The sequence below is a fragment of the Aethalodelphis obliquidens genome, unplaced genomic scaffold (assembly GCF_003676395.1).
Source record: "Aethalodelphis obliquidens isolate GAN/ISIS:26980383/991018 unplaced genomic scaffold, ASM367639v1 scaffold27, whole genome shotgun sequence".
Taxonomy (NCBI): domain Eukaryota; kingdom Metazoa; phylum Chordata; class Mammalia; order Artiodactyla; family Delphinidae; genus Aethalodelphis; species Aethalodelphis obliquidens.
Window position 1 is genome coordinate 22,755,673 of NW_020837971.1, and position 20,541 is coordinate 22,776,213.

The 20,541-nt window shown below is 49.1% G+C and overlaps 1 protein-coding gene across 6 annotated transcripts in view; it reads left to right on the forward strand.

Annotated features, from left to right (window-relative positions):
• GRB10 (growth factor receptor bound protein 10) overlaps window positions 1-20,541 on the forward strand; it is a 196,450-nt gene that overhangs the window by 100,505 nt on the left and 75,404 nt on the right. For 4 of the 6 annotated variants that reach the window (XM_027124121.1, XM_027124122.1, XM_027124123.1 and 1 more), the window contains one exon: window positions 18,938-19,139. The exons of the other annotated variants lie outside the window; for them this stretch is intronic. In XM_027124121.1, coding sequence (XP_026979922.1) covers window positions 18,938-19,139 — 202 coding nt within the window. The remainder of the gene's footprint in view (window positions 1-18,937; window positions 19,140-20,541) is intronic. 6 annotated transcript variants of the gene reach the window in all.

A 20,541-nucleotide genomic window follows, 5' to 3' on the forward strand; every position in this document is an offset into this window, starting at 1 on the left:
ATGGGTAAATAAACTGTGGTGCAATATTATTCAGTGTTAGAGAGAAATGAGCTATCAAGCCATGACAAGACACAGAAAATCTTAAATGCGTATTACTAAGTAAAAGAACCAGTTTGAAAAGGCTACATACTGTATGATTCCAACTATATGACATTCTGGAAAAGGGAAACCTATGGAGACAGAGGCAACAGTGGGGAAAGATGAACAGGCATAACAGAGAGGATTTTGGGGCAGTGAAAATACTATGTGTGATGTTAGAATGCTCGACATCACTATGGATACATTTGTCCAAACCCATGGAATGTACCAAGGTTCACCAAAGGCGGACCCTAAAGTGCGCTGTGGACTTTGTGTGATTTTGATGTGTCAGTGTTGGTTCATCCTTGGTAAAAAAAAAAATGTACCATTCTAGTGAGTGATGGTGCTTTTGGGGCAGCTATGCATATGTAGAGAGTACAGGATAAATGGGAAACTCTGCATCCCCCTCTCAATTTTGTTGTATACCTAAAACTGCTCTAAAAAGAAGGCTTAAAACAAAAACAAAAACAAAAAACCTGATTGCATCTGAAAGAGGAAATAGCTTAGAGATTACCTAAGAAAACCAAGAATGTTTCTTCTGTGCCATGTGAATTAAACATTATGTGACCTGATGGAAAATATAGCTCTGTGAGTACAGACAGCACTCAAAAGTTTTAGGTGGAGAATCCTGAAGGAATAAAGAAGAATAGTTGAAAGGGAGAAACAAAACATAGTTGACACTTGGAGAAATATCAAATTTTAATAAAGAACTCTGGCAGAGTGGAGTCAGAAAATAATACCACCTCCTCAGAGATGCTCAGGGAATTCTGCAAATGAGTGTCATGGAGCCTTCAAAAAACAAATAATTTCTCTTTTTATGCCAGTGGCTGGAGAGAGAGAGGAGAAGAGCTCTCCCACTCATTTTATAACGTTCTGTAGTTTTGTAAGAGACAGTCCAAGAAATCCAAGTACGGGCCTATTTCACATTTTAACGTACAACCAAAAAGTCTGTGGAAAGCATTGAGGAATCACGTTTAACAGTTTATCTTGAAAAAAACACAGAACAAACAAATGTTATGACCAAATTGGATTTATTATAATAATGCAAGGATGCTTTCCCATCATTAGACTGGGAACACATTTAACACGTGAAAAGATTAAAGGAAAGAAAATGGCCATTGTACCGGAGACAGAGTTATTTAATACAGTTCTCCACTCATATAATACAAAACAAACAGTAACAACCAAACTCTTACTAAACCAGTACAGATCTTCCTTGACTTACATCCCTATAAACTGATTGCAATTTGATAATATCGTTAAGTCAAAAATGCATTTAATACACCTAACTCACTATAGCTTGGCCTTGCCCACCTTAAATGTTTTCAGAACAGTTTCATTAGCCTACAGTTGGGCAAAATCTAACACAAACCTATTTTACAATAAAATGTCGACTCTCTCACGTAATTTATTGAATGCTGTACTGAAGTGGCAGGCAGAATGGTTGTCCGGGTCCAGACTGGTTGCAAGTGTATCAGTGGTTTGCCCTCGTGAGCTGGGCTGCTTGGGCCCTGAGGCTCCCTGCCCAGCGTCACGAGAGAGGATCGGATAGCATGTCGCTAACCCAGGAAATGATTAAAATGCAAAATTCGAAGTACGATTTCTACTGAATGTGAATCACGTTCTCACCATGTTAAAGTAAAAAAATCCTAAGTGGAAGTACCGTTAAGTCAGGGACTGTCTGTAGTAAAAAGAAACCTCTGTAACCTGTTTAAAGTCTGTTTGTTGAAGATATACAGCATCCAGCATCCATGGTGGAGAAGAGAGTCACGTCCGTGAAAGTCAGGAATGACACAGAAAGGCCTGCTGTCGCAAGAGGTCTTCACCAGTGTCATAAAACAAACACAGAACCAGAAATGCAAACACCAAAAGGAAGAAATGGAATTGGTGCCTCTTTGCAAATGATATTATCTTACAGAAGAACCCAAACAAACTTTCTGGCCAACCCAATATTATCCAAATAGAAAATTCATTTAAAATAAATGAGCTCTGCAAGATGGTAGATAGGTGAGATAAACAGATAAAATGTAAAAATACCTTGTGCAACGGTAGAAAACAATCAGGAAGTGTAATGCAAATAGAAATTCCACTTACATAATTACAAAAATGATAAGGTATCTAGAAATAAATTCAACTAGATTGCTTGATGTTCTAAGAGGTCTTTAAGGGACATAAAAAAGACCTATGTAAGTGGAGAGTTATCCCATGATCACAAATGAGAAGACTTAAATAGTGAAGATGTTACGTCTTCCCAAGTTTATCTTTAAATTGAATACAGTTGCAAGCAAGTTTCGAAACGTTTGGTGTGACCTGATAGATGGTTCCTACCTCTAATACGGACATGTGAAAACTCCATAACAGCAAAGAGAAATTTGAAGATGAGCAAAGCATACGTCGGCAGGAAGGGGTGATTTGCACCATCAGGGAGCAAGGCTGCTTATGATGCATCACAGTTAGGAAAGCATGTTATTGATTCAAGGACGGACAAATAGACATCCCATAGAGACCCACACAGTTATGGAAACTCAGTACAGCACAGAGAAGTTGTGGTAGAGCCCTGAGGACAGGGGGCCTGTGACTTCTCCAGGGGTGGTGGGCATGGGGGATGGGGGGCAAACTGGGTCCCTACCATATGTGATCCGCAACCATCAATTTCAGGTGAGTGACTGACTAAAAGTGGAAAACAAAATGTTTTTTTATTTTGTCTAATAATAAGAATTAGTGATTTCAAGATCTGTGAGTCTGTTTTTGTTTTGTGAATAAGCTCACTTGTATCATTTTTTATTAGATTCCACATATAAGTGATATCATATGTGACATTTGTCTTTCTCTGTCTGACTTGCTTCACTTAGTATGATCATCTCTAGGTCCATCCATGTTGCTGCAAATGGCATGATTTCATCCTTTTCCATGGCTGAGTAATATTCCATTGTATATATGTACCACATCTTCTTTATCCATTCATCTGTCGATGGACATTTACACAGATCTTGAAATCAAACTTATGGTTACCAAAGGAGAAACGTGAGGGAAAGGGGTAAAGTAGGAGATTGGGGTTGACATATACACACTACTATATATAAAATAGATAACTAATAAGGAGCAACTGTATAGCACAGGGAACTCTGCTCAATATTCTCTAATAACCTATATGGGAAAAGAATCTAAAAAAGAATGGAAATATGTATGTGTATAACTGAATCACTGTACTGTACACCAGAAACTAACACAACATTGTAAATCAACTATACTCCAATAAAAATTAAAAAAAAAAAAGAATTAATGAGTAGTGAGCATCTTCATACACTCAGGCTGAGAAAAGACTTCCTAAGTAAGACTTAGCACAACCATAAAGGAAAGATGTTTGAGTCCATAACACACAAATTGCTGTACAAACCTGACAGCATCTAAAACACTGAAAGGCACACTTTGGCCCGGGAAAAATATTTGCAGTGCGTATAACGGGCAAAGTGTTAGTATCCTCAGTTTACTGTAAAAAATCCTATACGTGAGAGAAACAATCGCATAGAAAAACTGGCAAAAAGCAGGAGCAGGCAGTTTGCAAAAGAGGCAAGCATGCTGTGTTTGTATGTGAGACTGCATGGTCATTTCACGTGGAAGCGTGGAAGTGGCTGGTCTGGGGCTGGAGGGAGCCTGTGCTCCCAGGTCTGTGACGTGGGGTAGAAAAGCGCAGGTCTCTCTCTTTCAAGTGCATCCAGGTGCCGCACGCTCAGCCTTCCTTTGGCACCCCTGCGGCCCCGCGTGTCCCTGTGCCTGTTTGTGTGCGTGGGCTGGGCTTTGCAGTGTCCAGCTGTGCAGCACAGAGGCCGGTGCCCTCCTGGTGCGGTGGCTCTGCCCCCTCCCAAGCCGGGGTCTGCACAGCCTGCAGGAGCCTGCAGCCTGTCCTGTCCGGGGTGGAGGGGGCCCTCCTGCAGCCCTGAGCCATCCCTCCTCTCCTTACCGCCTCTGCGCCGGAAGTTCTTCCTAACGAGACAGCTTAGGATACGGGGCAGCACTTGACAGGGACAGAACGCTGTTCTTTCTTGCTTCCTTAATCTGCAAGGCATCCAGGGGCTCCAGCTCTAGGCCTTAGGTGTCTGTGAGGTGTTTGATCTGGTCCTTTGCGAGGGACCTGATGTTCAGAATAAAAGATCTGCCATGACTTTCTTGACCTGTTCCTTCTGTCTGGCAAAGAGGATTTAATGCCCTGGTTTCTGTTAGCTCATTCCTAACCTAAGCAGCTTATTTTTGTGTGACGGTTGTTTAAAATGCTTCAGACATTTCCTAGCAGCAATCTGTGAAAGGGATGTGTCTTCTTTGGAAAGTGGGAGGTTTTGCAATAGCTGGAATTAATGACTTGATAGTATTTTAAAAATATATTTTTTTACGAGGGTAAAACATAGATACCCTAAAATTTACCATTTTAACCATTTTTAAGTGTGTTTCAATAGCATTCAGTACATTCACAGTGTTGTGCAATTCTTACCACTATCTATTTGAAAAATGTTTTATCATCCCAAACAGAAACTCTGTACCCATTAAGCAAGAATTCCCCCAGCTCCTGGTAACCTTTCTTCTACTCTCTTCTGTCTCTGTGAGTTTGCCTTTTCTAGGTACCTCGTGTGCGTGGACTCATACAATATTTGTCCTTTTGTGCCTGGCTTGGTTTACTTAGTACAGTGTTTTGAAGGTTCATCTTGGTTGTAGCATGTATGAGAGTTTCATTCTTTCGATAGCTGAATTGTATTTTGTTGTCTGTAGACTACGTTTGTTTATCACTTCATCTGTCGGTCTACCCTAGGTCTCCCTTCACCTTTTGCCTGTTGTGACTAATGCTGCAGTGAACACGGGTGTGCAAATATCTGTTTGACTCTCTGCTTTCAGTTCCTCTGGGCATATATTTAGGAGTGGAATTGCTTAATAGTATGAGAATCCTATGTTTAGCTTTTTCTTTGACAATATTTTTTGAGATGTGAGGTTTCAGAGAATTGTGGGTTTTGGAAGTTCGGCCTCTTCTCATTTTAAACAACTTGGTCTGATTGTTATTCTTGCCCAGCACTGAAGCTGAGTGGTCCAGCCCTGTCCTGCTCCACTCAGCAGACCACAGCTGAGCAGAGATGCCCCGAGTAGCGGAGAGGTTTGAAATCCACGCAGGAGGGTCACTGCACGTGAGCTGGGACTCTGTTCCCTTTGGAGACGGGGCCATGTGTGCACACAGCCAAGCGTCCTGAGATGTGATCAAAGCATCGCCCACGATCCCTGGGGTTGTGAAGCCCAGAAACGGAGTCAGTCCCCAGTTCAGAAGGAGACTCGGAAGTCCAGCACCTCGGCTCCCTGAACTGAGGGATGCCTTCCGGGCTCCGGCCTCCCGTCGTCCTGTCACCCCGTCACAGGTCTTTTCTGCTTTGGTTGCTTCACTTGGTTTTCTTTAGACCAAAAGTTTTGGTTATTAGGGTGCAGTTTTAATGTGCACAACTGTATTTGGTGGAGCTCTTTTTTGCCCCTAGGAGCCTATACATAAAAGCTACCTTCTAAGTGTTCCTTTATGTTTTGTATTTTTCCCCTTTCTCCTGAGATGATGCATGTCTTGAGGGCAGGAACCATGTCTTCCTCATCTCGAAGGTTCTGCTGTAGTGCCTTGTCCATAGTTGGGTTTTACAGATACTTGTTTAACGGATTTCTGAACTCGCATGCCATATATATACCTGTGGGTTCCAGAAAGGGCCTGAGATCCTGCCTGTACCTTCCATGGGTTCGGATGATTCCAGGCGAGCAAAGACAAGACCAGTTAGCAGAGCCCTTCCCTTCTCGTGGTGCCACTGATGAGGTGTCAGGAACATTTGCATGAGGGGGTGATACATGAGAGAGTGTAAGTCAGCCGAGAAGATGAGGTTGCTTTCATTAAAATTATTTTAAAAAAATTTTTTAATAGCCAGAGTAAAATAAAATGTGTTATTATTATTATTTTTGCGGTACGCGGGCCTCTCACTGCCGTGGCCTCTCCCATCGCGGAGCACAGGCTCCGGATGCGCAGGCTCAGCGGCCATGGCTCACGGGCCCAGCCACTCCGCGGCATGTGGGATCTTCCCGGACCGGTGCACGAACCCGTGTCCCTGAATTGGCAGGTGGACCCCCAACCACTGCGCCACCAGGGAAGCCCTGTATTCTTTAATTGAGGCATAGTTGATTTACAGTGTTGTGTTCATGTAAAATGAGGTTGCTTTTGAACCGAGCTTGCGTCCTGGTTCATGGATACCCTTTCATCCAGTTCACCCTTTACTATACGATGGAGAACATCTCCAGTGCTTTACTCACCATACACACACACACACACACACACACACACACACACACACACACGTAACTTTTATTTTCTTACTATCATTTCCTTATAGTGAAACTAGCCTGTCTTCCAAAGATAATGTTCAGAAAGAAATGCTCGACAAAATCCTGAATCGTAATGAATATCAGCCTCTGGTTGGATGTTGATCCCAGAGCTGATGTAGTTTAGATTTCTTTTACCCCTTCCCTGTGCCCAAACACCTTTGACTGGGTTAAGATGCAGAAAAGCCCTTAAGGATGCTTCTGCAGCATCCTTGCAAGTGGTGATATTATAGCCCATCCAAGAGGTGTCATGTCCTCTGTTTCTTCCATGTTTCCCTGACTTCAATGCACTTAATTGTCCTGGGGTGGGCACTGTTATTACCCCATATGTACAGGGAAGGAAATTGAGGCACAGGCATTAGTCATAAAGTCACCCAGATCACACCCCAAAGGAGTGGCGGAGCTGGGCCCGAACCCAGCTGGGCGGGGCGGGGGGGCTCTGGCATCTGCGCTTCTCACCACCTTGCTGCTCTGCCTCAGGGCTCCTCCTCCATCCTTATCAGAGTCCATGCATGTCTTCCTTTCTTTTTGACTACTCACATTTTCCAGGTCCTCAAACGGAGATTTTCTTGGCTGTAGCGACTGGATTTCCCTTGTTCTTGAAAGCAGCCAAGTGGGTGGGATCCCACGGTCACCACCCCCCATCCTGGATAGTGGTCTCCTTTCTGTTACACTTCTCCCAGCCTTCCACTGGGACAGTCATTTGTCTCCATAAGGAAGAGGTAGCAGAAAGGCATCGAGGTGCCGGCTCTCACTCTGTCGTCCCAGGGTCAGGCAAGCAGCAGACCTCGCCCTTCCCGGTTCTCACTTGGAGCGGAATTGAAACCCCCGCTGTCGTCCTGTGTAATTTCTCAAGTCTCGGCTGTTCTGGGCCTCCGCTTCCCTGATGCTCTGACAGCTCACATCACTCTTGCCTGTTTCCTTTGAGCGGATACTTGGACTCCACTCCCGTTTCTTGTTTTCTCTGGCTGTCAGGATGCCCGCCCTCCACTAGAGGCTTTATCCCCGCAGTGCCTTCTGTTCTGGGGCCTTTGCTTTTCATGCTCTTCGCTGTAGTTGTCCTGTTTCTTTCATTTATTTCATTCATTCAACAAATATCTGTTGTTTGTCCAGCCCACACCAGGCATGGGGCCCAGGCCCTAGGGATGCAACAGGAAGCAGTGGGTCCTTTTTAATTTATTGGTCACATAACACATGGACCTTTTCCCCCAAGGAAGTATAAATCCCTTTCAGAAGTGATGGGGCACAGCTTCGATATATCCGTGATGAATGAATATCTTCAGATTGCTCTTAGGTGGGAAACGAGAATATCCTAGCTCCTGAAATCTAACAATACATGTCTTCCTTTATATTACACTTTATCTAAATTACTTTATTTTTTTAACTGCAATTCACCAGCCATTTCAGGTAAAAAAACATTTTTTTTGGAATGAGTTATTTTTCTTTTATAATTTTAAGGTCTATCCCCAAAGGGAGATCTCAAGCTAGAGATTTTTCGTAAGGAAATGAACCCTCCGATCTTCAGGACACGGTGTACTGCTGCCTTTAGAAGTACTTCGGCAAGGTTACAGCATCCCTTGTTCACGTGTCTAATGTTAGCTAATATTCTGTACCCCCACTGTGCGTTAATCTGTCTCCAGGAAGGCCCTCAGAGATCTCAGCTCCTTACCTGGGGGCAGGCCCTGCAGGTACATGACTAGTTGACCCTCTCGGAGATCTTGGGAGGAGCAGGTGTTTCCGCAGAATTAAGTAACCAGGCGCCGGCCCCGGAGCCAGGAGCCTGCCTGGTGGTTCCCACCGCCCTTTGCTGCTCCCTTAGAACTGGGCCCCTGCCAGGGGCGGGGAGCCAACACTTGCTCAACCCTGGGCCTCGTTCTGACTGAGAGAGACTTTAATAACAGTCCTGACCTTTTCAGGAGTGGGGGGCAGGGACTAGAGGAGATGGGGGACAGGTTGTTAATCCTTCCACCTCCAAGGGTACATTTGAGATATATTTTGAAAAATAATCCCGGTGGACTCCATCTGCTTGTGTGTCAGATGGCTAAAAGCACCTTTGCATCACGAATGCTTCCTGTTCGGGGGGCTCAGTGTAGTGAGCCCCAGGGGCCGCCGACACAAGGCCAGCTAGAGGTCTGCATCGTAGGGGGATGGTTCCTACCTGCCTTGCAGCAATGGACTAACTCTCAGTGACACCAGTTTCTGTGTTTTCTCACTGCTCGTCCCCTCTGGCTCTGCACTGTGTGGTTGCCGGTGCCTGCGCGTCCTGAATGGAGACAGAATCCTTCTGTGGTCTCTGCGACCTTGGGGATGGCCAGGTGGGCCTGACGTGGTCGGGGGGGCTCACAGGGACAGGCGGAGGCCTGGCCTGCCAGGTGATGCTTCCTGCAGGAGACCCCTGGGCCTCAGACAGTCCTCCATCCCTGCTGGAATTAGAACCTCTGGCATTTATTCACTTGGTGGCCTGGGTGTGACTTGCCCGGTGGGCCTTTTTCCAGGGAACTAACAGACAGGGGACTCAGCAACCCCAAGAGAGTTTGGGAACTCTGCCTGGCTGTCTGACCTTCTGGAAAATTCTACAGCTTGATTTATGGAGGCTGGTGGCTCTATTTTCCACATACTCAGCTGACATTTACTGACCACCTACTGTGTGCCAGCTGTGAAGTTAGGTAGGGAGGAAGAGGCACAAGGACGTGCAGGTCCAGCCTCTGGAAACTCAAGGTTAGTGACAAAGAATGATGTGTACATAGGGAATTAAACTAAAACTAAAGTTTAGTGAGAAAAACTGAGGAAAGTTAAAATTACAATGTACCAGGGAAGCAGGATGTCCACGCTTGGAGTTGGCTTTGACCTCCATCTTCATCTTGGGAGAGCTGAGTCACCCTGTGTCTTGGCTTTTTTATCTGAAATCTTAAAAATGCCTACTTGGCTGGTTTGGTAGGAACATTAGAAACTGCTTGACCTACAAGATATGCCTGGCATGAGACCTGGTGCCAGCAACGGTTGCTACTGTGTGTCTTCATCATTAATAAATGCCGTGTTACATATGTAGAGAGAGAGTGGAAATCAAAACCCTCTCTCACGGATCCAGCACGTGCAGCCTCTCCCTCTGGGCTTGCTCCTTCAGAACTCGTGTCCATCGAGGCCCAAATTCTGAGAAAGACTGTCATGAGTTTTCCTTCTGCTGGGGTGTTATTCAGAAGGTGCCGCTTATACGTGTGCTGTTATTGCTCTTGGTTGACACATCATTTTCATAAGAATCATAAGCCCTTGCTTAGGAACTCTGTTCATTCCTTGACCTGACTCCAGAGATTTGGATTCAGAATGAATCCAAGTGAGTCCCAGGAACCTGTTTTCACAAGCGAGCCTCCCAGGGGGTCCTGCTCATCAGACTGATTCCCGAGGGAATGGATCTCCATCATCCCAGCCCCACCGGCCCCCTCCTGAATGTTGCCTCTTTCCACTTAAGCCCCATTTCCATCACATCCTGCAAAGACAGCTCCTCTCTCCTGGGCATTGCAGTTCTGGGAGACGTGCCATTTCTTGGAACTGCCTGGTACGTTCTCCTGGAAGGAGTTTCCCCATCCTGATGCCTGAGAAATTGGGCTCTTTGTAGAGCTGAGTGCCCTCTGCTTGATCGTCTTGCCTTACATAACAGAGATCTTGTTGTAAAGTCCTCGTCTTCTGCCAGCTAGTGAGCACAGCCGTCCTGGGAGAGTGTCTGTCCTCGAGGATACTTTTCTGGTTTGGGCAGTTCATTAACTCTACCAAGGCTGTTTCCATCTGAGGACACAAAGTGTCCGCTGTGCCACTTCTGCTGCCCGCATGCCCCTAACCTCTCTTGTAAGACACTCCGTTGGGGTTGAGGTCCCCCCTTTCCACAAGGAGTCCAGTCTCTGTTTGGAATATCTCCGTCTCCTCCTCTCGTACACCAGAGTGGGTTTTAGCTTCTTCACAGAGGGAATTATTTTTCCAGAGGTGGTGGAAGAAGTTTCACGTCCTTCCTTGCAACTTTGCATTTAGCACCATAATCCTTTTCCAGAGTGTGATGCCTAGGACTTCATTACGTTTAGGTGGTAGGATTCTTTTCTCTTTTGTTAATGTCTGTATTTCCAGTAGCTGGACCAATGTCAGAGATGTAGTTGGTGCTCGGTCAGTATCTGTTGAATGAAGAAAAACATGGGTTACATGAGGAATTTTACATTTATGGAGGTAAATACACAGAATCATAGAGAGTTAATGTTGAATGGGGTAGTGAAGATAATTTACCTTTAAAAAAATTGCCTGTTTGCAATCACAGTGCCAGTGAGTGACAGGCTTTTGGCCCGTGCCCTGGATTTTCCCTGTTCAATTGCAGTGTTCTTGGATTAATATTTTTAAGATTAATGGAAAATGGGAACCTTCCAGAATGACAAGTTACTTGCATAGTTTCTTGCACCCAGGTTTCTGCCCTGACTTATGATGTAATAGAAGAATTGGGAATCAAAATCAGAAGGTTGAGGAGAAAAAGATTAAATTGCTAAGGATGACTTGAGAAAGCTGCAATTAATCTTTTGCCCCTTTTGAGCGATATTTTGTGAGTATGTTTCTGTTCTCCCCACTCCTCCAAATTGCTCTCTAATAGTGCAAATAGAGATTACACAACAGAGTCTGTAGTTTTTTCTGCCATTTGTAGCTCGGGTCCTTGGTCCTTGCTTGGCAGTTTTCAACTTTTTGGTCGTGGAAAATTGTGCTCCAAGGTGCAGAAAACAAACAGTCTTAAAGACCTGAAAGAAACTTGTATGATATCCAGGTCTTTTCTGGCAACAGTGTGACAGGATAAAAATCCAAGAAAGGGGGAAACTTATGCTCTTTTCTCTTACGCCAGTTCTTGAATTTCAGTGAATGGGATCACTGAGTGGAATGTGTAGCTTTCCTCATTTTCTTATTTGTTTTCTGGGTAGAACATTCTCCAGCTCTCTCTTAAGACGTAGATTGAACAAGTACATCTCACGGGAATCAGAGTCCAGAGTGATTCATCATTAATCACTTTTTTGCTCGTCTGCTATGGTGGTGGAGCTGGCTGGTCAGGCTGCTAGGATGTCTGCATTTGACTCTGATCTGTCCCGGAGGTCGTGCCTCGTCCTGCCCCCCAGTGTGTTGCAGCCTCCTGGGCTGTCACAGACCCGGTGGTGAGACATAGCCCAGCTTCCTCCCCAAGGGTCACCGTAGTAAGCGTCCGGGCCCTTGCAGCTGCTCTGGGGAGACGGGTGAAGAGCAGTCGGCAGGGCTGTGAGAGGATGCCGACTGGCTGTGTTTCTGCGTGTCTGTTCGTTCAGCCTCCGTTGATGGCCAGGCCCTGCACAAGCCATCGCAACATGAACCCCTTATGGGAGGATGCACACAGGTATGGTTGAATACCTACCTGTTGCATTCCATGGCGTTGGCGGAGAAGCATACACGTGTGTACTAAAAGTTAATGTTCTTTGGGAAGAGGAATTCATGTTTCGTGTAACTCGGGAAACGAGTGTGGTGGTCCTGGGCCTTCACGAGCCAGTCCGCCCGGGCGTCCTTGGCCGGTCACCCAAAAAGCCAGCCCCAGCGGTCCCCCCGTGGCCCTCAGCCTCCGTGGCCTGGGCACCTCCTGAATCTTGTTTATCTCTTGCCTAGGTTCTTGCATCCATCGCCTCAATGAAATATTTCTTTTCTGGGAAGGACCCTTGACTCTTTTCCACACTGAAGTCCTGTCCCCACTTGTCACCCTGGGCCACCTGCACTGACCCCAGGAGCCCAGCCCCTGTGATGACTGACAGGAGTGGCGTCCATACTGTTTCTTTCTGCTGGTGGAGGAAGCCACACGTGTGCAGGCAGAGAGCAGGGGGGGGGGGGTGGTGGTGCTCATGCTGGGGACGAGTGAGGACCACAGGTGTGCAGAGTCGGGGAGGGGGGGCACCTGTCCGCCAGAGGGATGGGGCTTGAGGCCAGCGGGTGGGCAGGGCGTCCCCTGGAGTGGGCTCCGGGGAGGGTGGGGCAGCCCAGGACGCCCTGCCCGTGAGGTCCAAGCGTGTGGCATTGGTTGCAGGCAGGCAGGTTTAGGGTTGAGGGCTTCTTAAAGGCACCCAAGTAGTTCAGCCAGGAGAAGACCTTAAGTGAATGTATTTAAGAATATTAAGCATTCCAATTTAAAAGGTGCTTTCACTATTATTATTATTTTTTTAATTGTGGTACAACATACCTAACGTAACATGCACAAACCTCTAAGCAGTGCCCACAGCCTTTCTCATCTGTGTGGTTGTAGACAAGGGTTTGTGTCTAATTCCCGTCCTGATTGTGCTAAGTCACAGCTGTAGAGCCTTAAGCAGTCGTAAGGGGTGGTGCTTCTTTAGACAGAACATGTAGACCTAAATGTGGCTTTGAGGAAAACAGGTTGCAGATGTCGTGGAGGCAGAACATCCGCGGTCTGCGTGCTCTGTGTTATCGACAGGGCTGCCTGGTAGGATGCTGGCTTTGTCACTTGCGGAGGGATGCTCTAGGGAGGGGTGCTGGATGCAGTTCCTGAAGAACAGAAGGAAGTGCCAGGGCTCTCCAGGAACTGGACACACGACTAACTAAATATGCACGTCCCTTTTCTGAGTGCACAGTCCTGCATCTGAATTAGCAGAAGGAAAGGCATTCCAAGAAAAATAATCAGGCTACCAGCTATTGACACAAAACAAGGCACAGATTGCCCAGAATCAGCAGATTGGGAGGGTTGTTTTAATGTTCGCTTTGTCTAACTGGATTGGTCCCAGGGTGTGTGTGTGTACTTGTCCAGTTTCATGTCACCAGCTGACCCTGACTGTGCTCTGGGCGGTGGTTCCACCCACATGGCCTTTGGGTCCTGGGAGAGCGGTGGCGGGGGGGGGGGGTGGTCCTCTGAGCACCACAGCTGCCCAAAAAGTGTAGGCAGCACTTTTTCAAATGTATATATGGTCCTAATGAAAAAAAACAAAACAAAAAACACGCAGATTCTTACAGGTTGTTTAATTCATCATTTTGTTGACCTGTATTTCTCAATTTAATAGACATTGAACTTGGCAATTACCGTTGTCTGTGGTGGTAGACGGGAAAGGACGCCAGTTTTCCCGCATGTTGGGAAAACGTTTCTCTTGTAAACATGGAAGACATCAGGAGTTGTGAATCTCTGCAGTGCTGTGTATGTATTTCTGTACATATGCCAGACAGACTAATTCTGAGGGGTTTTATGTCCTGCCTGCCCAAGTATCCACCGAAATAAAGCATTGGTTTTGTTTAATGACAGGACTTGGGGGTTGCATTTGTATTTTTATTTGGAGTTGGGGCTAGGTGATTTGCTTTTATATTGTCTGAGTATCTTTAAATATCATGAATCAGAACAGAAAAGACTCCTCTAATGGTGTAATACTTCATTTTCTTATTCTGCTTACTTACGTCCAAGCACCTCTACATACTAAAAATTAAATACACGTGACTAGAATACACGAGGATTGAAGATGAATTGGTGTGCTGCAAAAACGTATTTCAGTAGCATGTTGAGTTATATTTGTACAGGTAGAGGTCAACGAGAGACGCTTGCCCAGGGAACATGGTTCAGGTTGAAAGTGCTTTTGCAGGCTGGGCCTTTAGTTCCTGTGCAGGTAGAAATGTGTGAGAACTTTGGCCTTTGCACACGTGCTGGGGAATTTTCAGCTCTTGTGCTGTCAAGAAAACTCCCTGAATACTTTTGTTCTTAGAATCACTCCAAGGAGCTCTCCCACCCCAGCTGGCTGTCCTACAATTCAGTTCAATTCTGATGCTACGCACCTGGTTTGATCATTTATTGGGGCAGCCCACAGAACTCAGCAAGACGGTTTACTCACTAGATTACCAGTTTGTTGTCAAGGGTACAACTCAGGAACAGCCAGGTGAAGAGATGCAGAGGGCAAGGTACCCGGGGAGGCGGGGTGGGGCTTCCTGCCCTCGGGGTCACCCTCCCAGCACTCGCACCTGCTCACCGACCTGGAAGCTCTGAAGGCCCAGGCTTTTAGGGTTTCTATAGAGGCTTCCTCATACAGGCATGATTGATGAAATCATTGGCCATTTGCAGTTGGCCTCCCTGGAGCTCGGGGCTGGGGCTAAAAGTCCCAGCCTCTCATCACACAGCTGGTTCCCCTGGGAGCCAGTCTCTATCAAGTGCTTGTCTGGGGGCTTTCCAGAAATCACCTCATTCCCATAAATTCAGACCTAGTCGAAAGGGGCTTGTTACGATTAACAAAACACACTTCTTTCACCTTTACTAGTGGCTCGGGAGCTATTTCAGGAACAACAGAAAAGGGCCAGATATTATAACGAAGGTGCTCCCCTTAACTCGTATCAGGAAATTACAAGGATTTTAGGATCCGTGTGCCAGGAACCATGGAGGAAGATGAAAATACATACGTCTTCTCTTACCACAGCCTTACAAATGCCGTCTATTATTTTCTTCTCAGGGACGAATCTCCTCTTACTTAAGACTTTATCACCCTCTAGGGTTTGCCTTGGAAGGAGGTCGGTGCCCTGCCCTGCCAGCTCTCTGTTACTTCAGCGTGCGCCTCATACGTGAAAATGGGGGCAGATGGGGGAGAGGCTTCCGTGGGTCCGTAAAGAAAGGGCAGGAAGGATGCATCTGGCGCACACGTGGTGCAAGAAGCATTTCTTTAAGGTGCCAAAATAGTTGCATAAAGCGGATCCGGTGTCATCTTTACTATCTAATTAAAGAAGCCACTAGAGGGCGCCGTGAACCAGGCAGGGGGCAGTGGAGCGAGTGGGGTCCGGGGGGTGGCAGGAGGCGGTGCCGGTCAGGTCCTCCTGTGACTCACGCTCTCCTCTCCGCCTGCAGCCTGCCCTGTTCCTGGCTTGGCTTCTGGAAGACATTCTCCCGGAGTAATCCAAACTTGAATGTGTTTCACTGAATTCGTACTCATTTTAGACCTCAGCAAGCCTCCTTTGCTGAAGATGACAGCGAGACCAGATACACCTGTGATTTGGGGATCCGATGAACGACTCCGACGTTTGGGACAAGTCTCTGACCAGCTTAGGACTGGGTTATTTAAGGAAGGAAAATAACTATTAATAACTTGATTTACAGCCATGTTGTTTGACCTACATTTGGCCAGTAAATACACCCTCCCAAATTCGTATGGAGTGGAACGTCGCGTATCGAATTGTTTCCCTTCCCCGTTGCAGGACTCCTTTCAGAGGTACCGGCTCACAGCAGATACTTTGGCCTCAAGGTAGCAGCTATAGACACTTAATCTGAACAGTCCTTTCCAGAAGCCTCTGCTTTGTTAATGCCCTGGTGTTTGATTCTGCCACTTGCACGACGCTGCAGGAAGGCTCCCTCACGTGGGTGAGCACCGATGCACGTGGATTCGTGCAGACGGCCACACGTGTAGGAGGGACACGGGGCAGCCTTGCTCCACGATGGACTGGCTCGTGGAACATTCGAAAGAATTGAATGTCATTCCAGCAAAATCTCAGTGTAGTAATTTTTTTTTAAGCGCCGTCGCATGTGGAGAAGCGTCCTCTTTAGAATCAAACCCTTTAAAGCCCTTGTTAGGAAGATTTAATTATCAGTCTTTATTAGAATTTAACAAAGTTTAAGTAAAATCAGACGACGCTGAGTGATGTTACTATCCAAACAGACAAAATGCTAACTGACCCCACAGGAAGTGTTTAACGTTTGTCCTGGATTAGGATATCTTAGTCTCTATTCTTTGCTCTAAGGGCTGTGGAAAATAGGCAGGTTTGAAACGTGCCAGTATGGTGGTTGGAGTTGATCTGTGAAAAGTCTAGCCTACCAAGTGAATGTTAAATGACTAACCTGGCTCTAACTAACCTGGCTCTAACAGGTTCACCATTAAATGTATTAGCGTAGAAAGTGCTTTTATCAATAACCCACCTCAGAGGAGAGTTAAAGCGCTTTAGGGTGTGCATTGCACCTACACCCTTTACCTTTATATTTACCAGCTTACGTCCAATTTGCCTTTATATTTACTTTGAATGATGTCAGAATCACTCTGTGTTCCTGAAAGCACAGTTACCTGAGTGCAGCACGGGGTGGCCCAGGAAGGACCTGGCTGGTGGGAGAAGGAACAGAAAGAAAAGGACGGGAGACACAGAGGCCTGCCCCCATGGGCACAGCCAGAGGCTTTCAGAAATGCATAGGGAAGAAATGACTGGAAGGAAGATGCACCTGAGGGGATAGGACCTTTTATTTTCTTGGCTGAAATCTGTCAGAGAGCGAGAACGCTATTCCTGTTTGACTTCTAAAGCCGGGTGAAAGCCAGGAAGACAGTGGCCTTTGCGTTTTGCAAATGTTAATGTTAATCGAGTTAATCAAGTTTACTTAATACTAGACAACGCATAACCTGGGCTGTAGCAGCATCTTTCGACTCCTTCCCCCACCAGGGCCTGGAGGTGCGGGGCTCTGCCCTGTCCCCCGTCAGCCCTCCCCCGGGTGCCGGGGTCTCTGCACAACCCCCCCCCCCAGCCACCCCCCTTCTTCCCGGGTTCTGCCCCACCCACCCTGCCTGGGCTTCTGTCCTTGGCTCCAGTGGGACTGCACTCTCATCGCTGCGATTTCAGCAGCCACCCATCCTTCTCCGCCCCCCCACCCCGGGCCATCGGTGTGTCTGTCTGTCTGTCTGTCCGTCCTTCTCAGGGCCTGCCTGCTCGTCTGTTCCGGACGCTCCCCAGACCTCTCTTGCGGGCACCACTGCCTGAAGGGTAAAGGGGCCTCGGGGGAGGGGTGTTCTGTGGTCTTCCTGCCTCTTCCTGGATCTCTCCGTACCAGCACTCCACCCCCCGCACCCGACCAGAGACTCCCTGATCCTGAACACCCCCGCCGACCCCACCCCCTGCACCCTGCGGCTTCTGTGCCTTCTAGGCTGGCTTTTGTTGGTTTTCTGTTTTGTTTCCTTCTGTCTCCTCTTGCCCTTCTGCCTCGTGAGACAGGGAGGCTGAACATCGGAGACATTTGTGGGGGGAGCGGGAGGGGCAGGGAGGTCAGTGTTCCAGAAAGTTCCGTGAGCTCACGGGTGGCGTGCGCACCTGGTGAGCTCACGTTGGCAGCTGCAAAACTTGTTTTCAGATTCCAGGTTCCCTGCTGACTGCTGGTGTGACCTGGGGCAGGTTACTTGACTACCCTGGACCGACTTCCTTGGCTGTTAAACCAGGTTAATAGGCACCACTCTGCATTGTTTTGTGAGGAATAAATGAAATAGAGCAAATAAATAACACCGACCAAGTGTTTACCCTGGGCCAGGCTCTGTTACAGAGCAGGTGAGGACTCACTGATTCCTCACGCCCACCTGCTGGCCTGGTACCACTGTGAGCTCCAGTGAGAGCTGCAGACCCGGAGGGATGGAGACCCGGGACTGGGGCTTGGGGCCCGAACCGGCAGGCGCAGGACAGGGGCAGGGGTGGGGCAGCAGGACTGTCCTGCCCCTCGGGGGCTGCTCGGGTGGGCCGAGGCCTGGCTGTCTTGGGCCCTGGCTCTGGTTTGTTCCCTGGGCTCCGGGGAAGCCAGATAGACTGTGAATTGGCTGACCTGTGACCTCTTCGTGAGAGGCAGCCTCAGTGGCCTGGGCCCTGTTGTCAGAAAGGGGCGGATCTCCAGAACTGAGCCCACAGGATGTGCGTGTGCCTGTGTTTGGGGTTGGTTCCTGTGAGGAGTCGACTCGCACAGCCGTGAGTCCACGTTCACGTCTGCGGGGGCCGCAGGCTGCAGACCCGGGAAGAGCCGCCGCCCCTCTTCCCGGGGCCCTCGTTGTTCTCGTCTCTCTTGGAGTCTCGTCTGAGAATAGCTTCACGGAAACATCCAGAATGACGGTTGACCGGCTTCAGCCACACCAACACATAAAAGCACCCATCTCTCTTTCTGGCGTTTCCTGTCGTCCTCTCTCTGCGTCGGCCTCGGGCCTGCTTGTGTGAAAGCAGCCTCCCTCTGGCTGTCGGGCACCCAGAGGCCTGCAGGTGCGGGTCTCACAGGCAGCAGCCCTCGGGGCCCGTCTGCCGCGGCTGCGGCCCTTCTGGTGGCCTTCGCAGACGAGGCTGGGATCAGGGTCAGGTGCTGCCCCGTTCCTGTCTCTCTGCTTCTCTTCTGGAATTTCGGGGAAGGGAGAAGCCCTGACTGGCCTCCTTAGGGCTCCTTGTGCCCCTGCGATTAGCCAGCTGAGGTCGGGGCTCAGGCTGTGCGTGGCCCCCTGCACTCCAGCAGATGCCCCCAGAGGGTCTCCTGTACAGATGGGAAAGGCAGATGGGCTGTGATTTCTGGATTGCTTCTGGAGTATCGACAGATATCAATGCATAGGACACAGATGGTTCCTCATAGAAATGTGGGCTTGTTTCAGTTACCGTCCTCCACCCTCACGTCGTATTTTAAGACGGTGTGAGTCTTGGAACCTGGCCGTGGCCCCTCGCTGCCGCTGACGTTTGTCTTTCTCTCCCTTTCGACGCACAGAGGACGACGTGGACCTGGAGACGCTGGTGAACGACATGGATGCGTCCCTGGAGAGCCTGTGCGCGGCCGCGGAGACGGCGCCCCTCCTGCGCAATGGCCAGCATCCCCGCGGCCGGCCCCCCGGAGCAAGGCCCCTGCAGGGGCAGGTGGCCCCGCGGCAGAGGCTGCAGCGGTCCCAGCCCATGCACATCCTCGCCGTCAGGTGGGCCCTGGCCTCCCCACCAGGAGCGAGGGGTGGGTCTTGGGGTCATGGCGTCTGGCTCAACTTGGTGGGCCCCTTCCTTCCCTCTGTCTAGCAGGGCCGCCGGAGTACCTGCTGGTACCTGGTTCAGTTCAGGGCACTCGTATGTTATGAGCACTTGCTCTGTGCCAGGTCGGTGGGATGTGCAGAAACCCTGTCAGAGGAGACCGCCCTGGAATAAATGAGCGAACGGCCAGGCAGCCCACGGAGGGTTCCCAGGCCTCACTGCCCAGAGGGGACCAGGGGCTGGTCAGGAACGTGCAGTCTCAGACACCTGTCCCGTTCCCCCGGGGGCCAGGTGGAGGAGGGCTCCCTGGAGGAAGCAGACCTCTGAGCTGGGTGTTTAAGGGTGAGAGGAGCTGAAGGATGCAGGAAGAGATTTCCTGAGCAGGAGAGCTGGGCCCTGGTGTCGGAAGTGGCCAGATCCCCTTCCTTTTTCACGGCTGAGCGTGTGTATGTATCACGTTTTCTCCGTCCGTTCACCCATTGCCGGACAGCGTGGACAGTGTGCCGGGTAAATAGGACCCACGGAGAAGGAGAGTTACTACGTGATTCCACTTCCACAAGGAACCTGAAGGCGTCAGGAGCGCGGAGGCGGGGAGTGGAGAGGGTTGCCAGGGGCCGGATGGGAGGTGCCGTTCGGAGGGTCCAGAGGGTCAGGTTAACCTGGTGGGCGAGGCCTGCCGGCGTGCCGTGCAGCGTGGCCTGACTTAGCAGCGCTGCGCTGCGTGTTGAGGAGCTTGCCACAGGGCCAGGTCTCGTGTGGCGTGTTCTCATCACACACACGCACACAAAATAATCACAATAATAAGCAAGTGAGGAGGGTGGGCATGAACATTGGAGGATGTTTACGGCCAGACTGTGGTGACGGGTCACGGCGTGCTCTTCTCTCTAAGCTCGTCCAGTTGTGGACATTGAATACGCACGGCTTTGTGTGTCTATCAGACCTCCACAGAGAGGGTTAGAAAAGAGATCCCAACAGGTAGGGCCAGATCCAGAGGCCTTTGGGAGCCCCTCCCAGGGGAGGGACGGGGGAAGGGTTTGAGCAGGTCAGGGAGGCTTGGATTTGGGTTTCGGTGGGTAGTTCTGGAAGCCTGGGGTCAGGGCTGGGGGGGATTTGGAAGGTGTTTCGGGGACCAGCCTAGAGTGGCACTGTGCTGACCGGGGATGGGGGTGTGGAGGAGATTTGCAGCTCGTGGATTTGGGGAGTGGGGGACAGAGTGTTGGGGGCACCTGGGCTCTGTCTCTGCCTGGGAGAAGTCGGGGCAGTGGTTGTGAATGGAGGCAATGGGAGACCTTCTGGGTGGAGGCCTTTGTGAAATGCAGCAGACGAGCTCTCTGCGGTCCCCACCCCGGCCCCGCG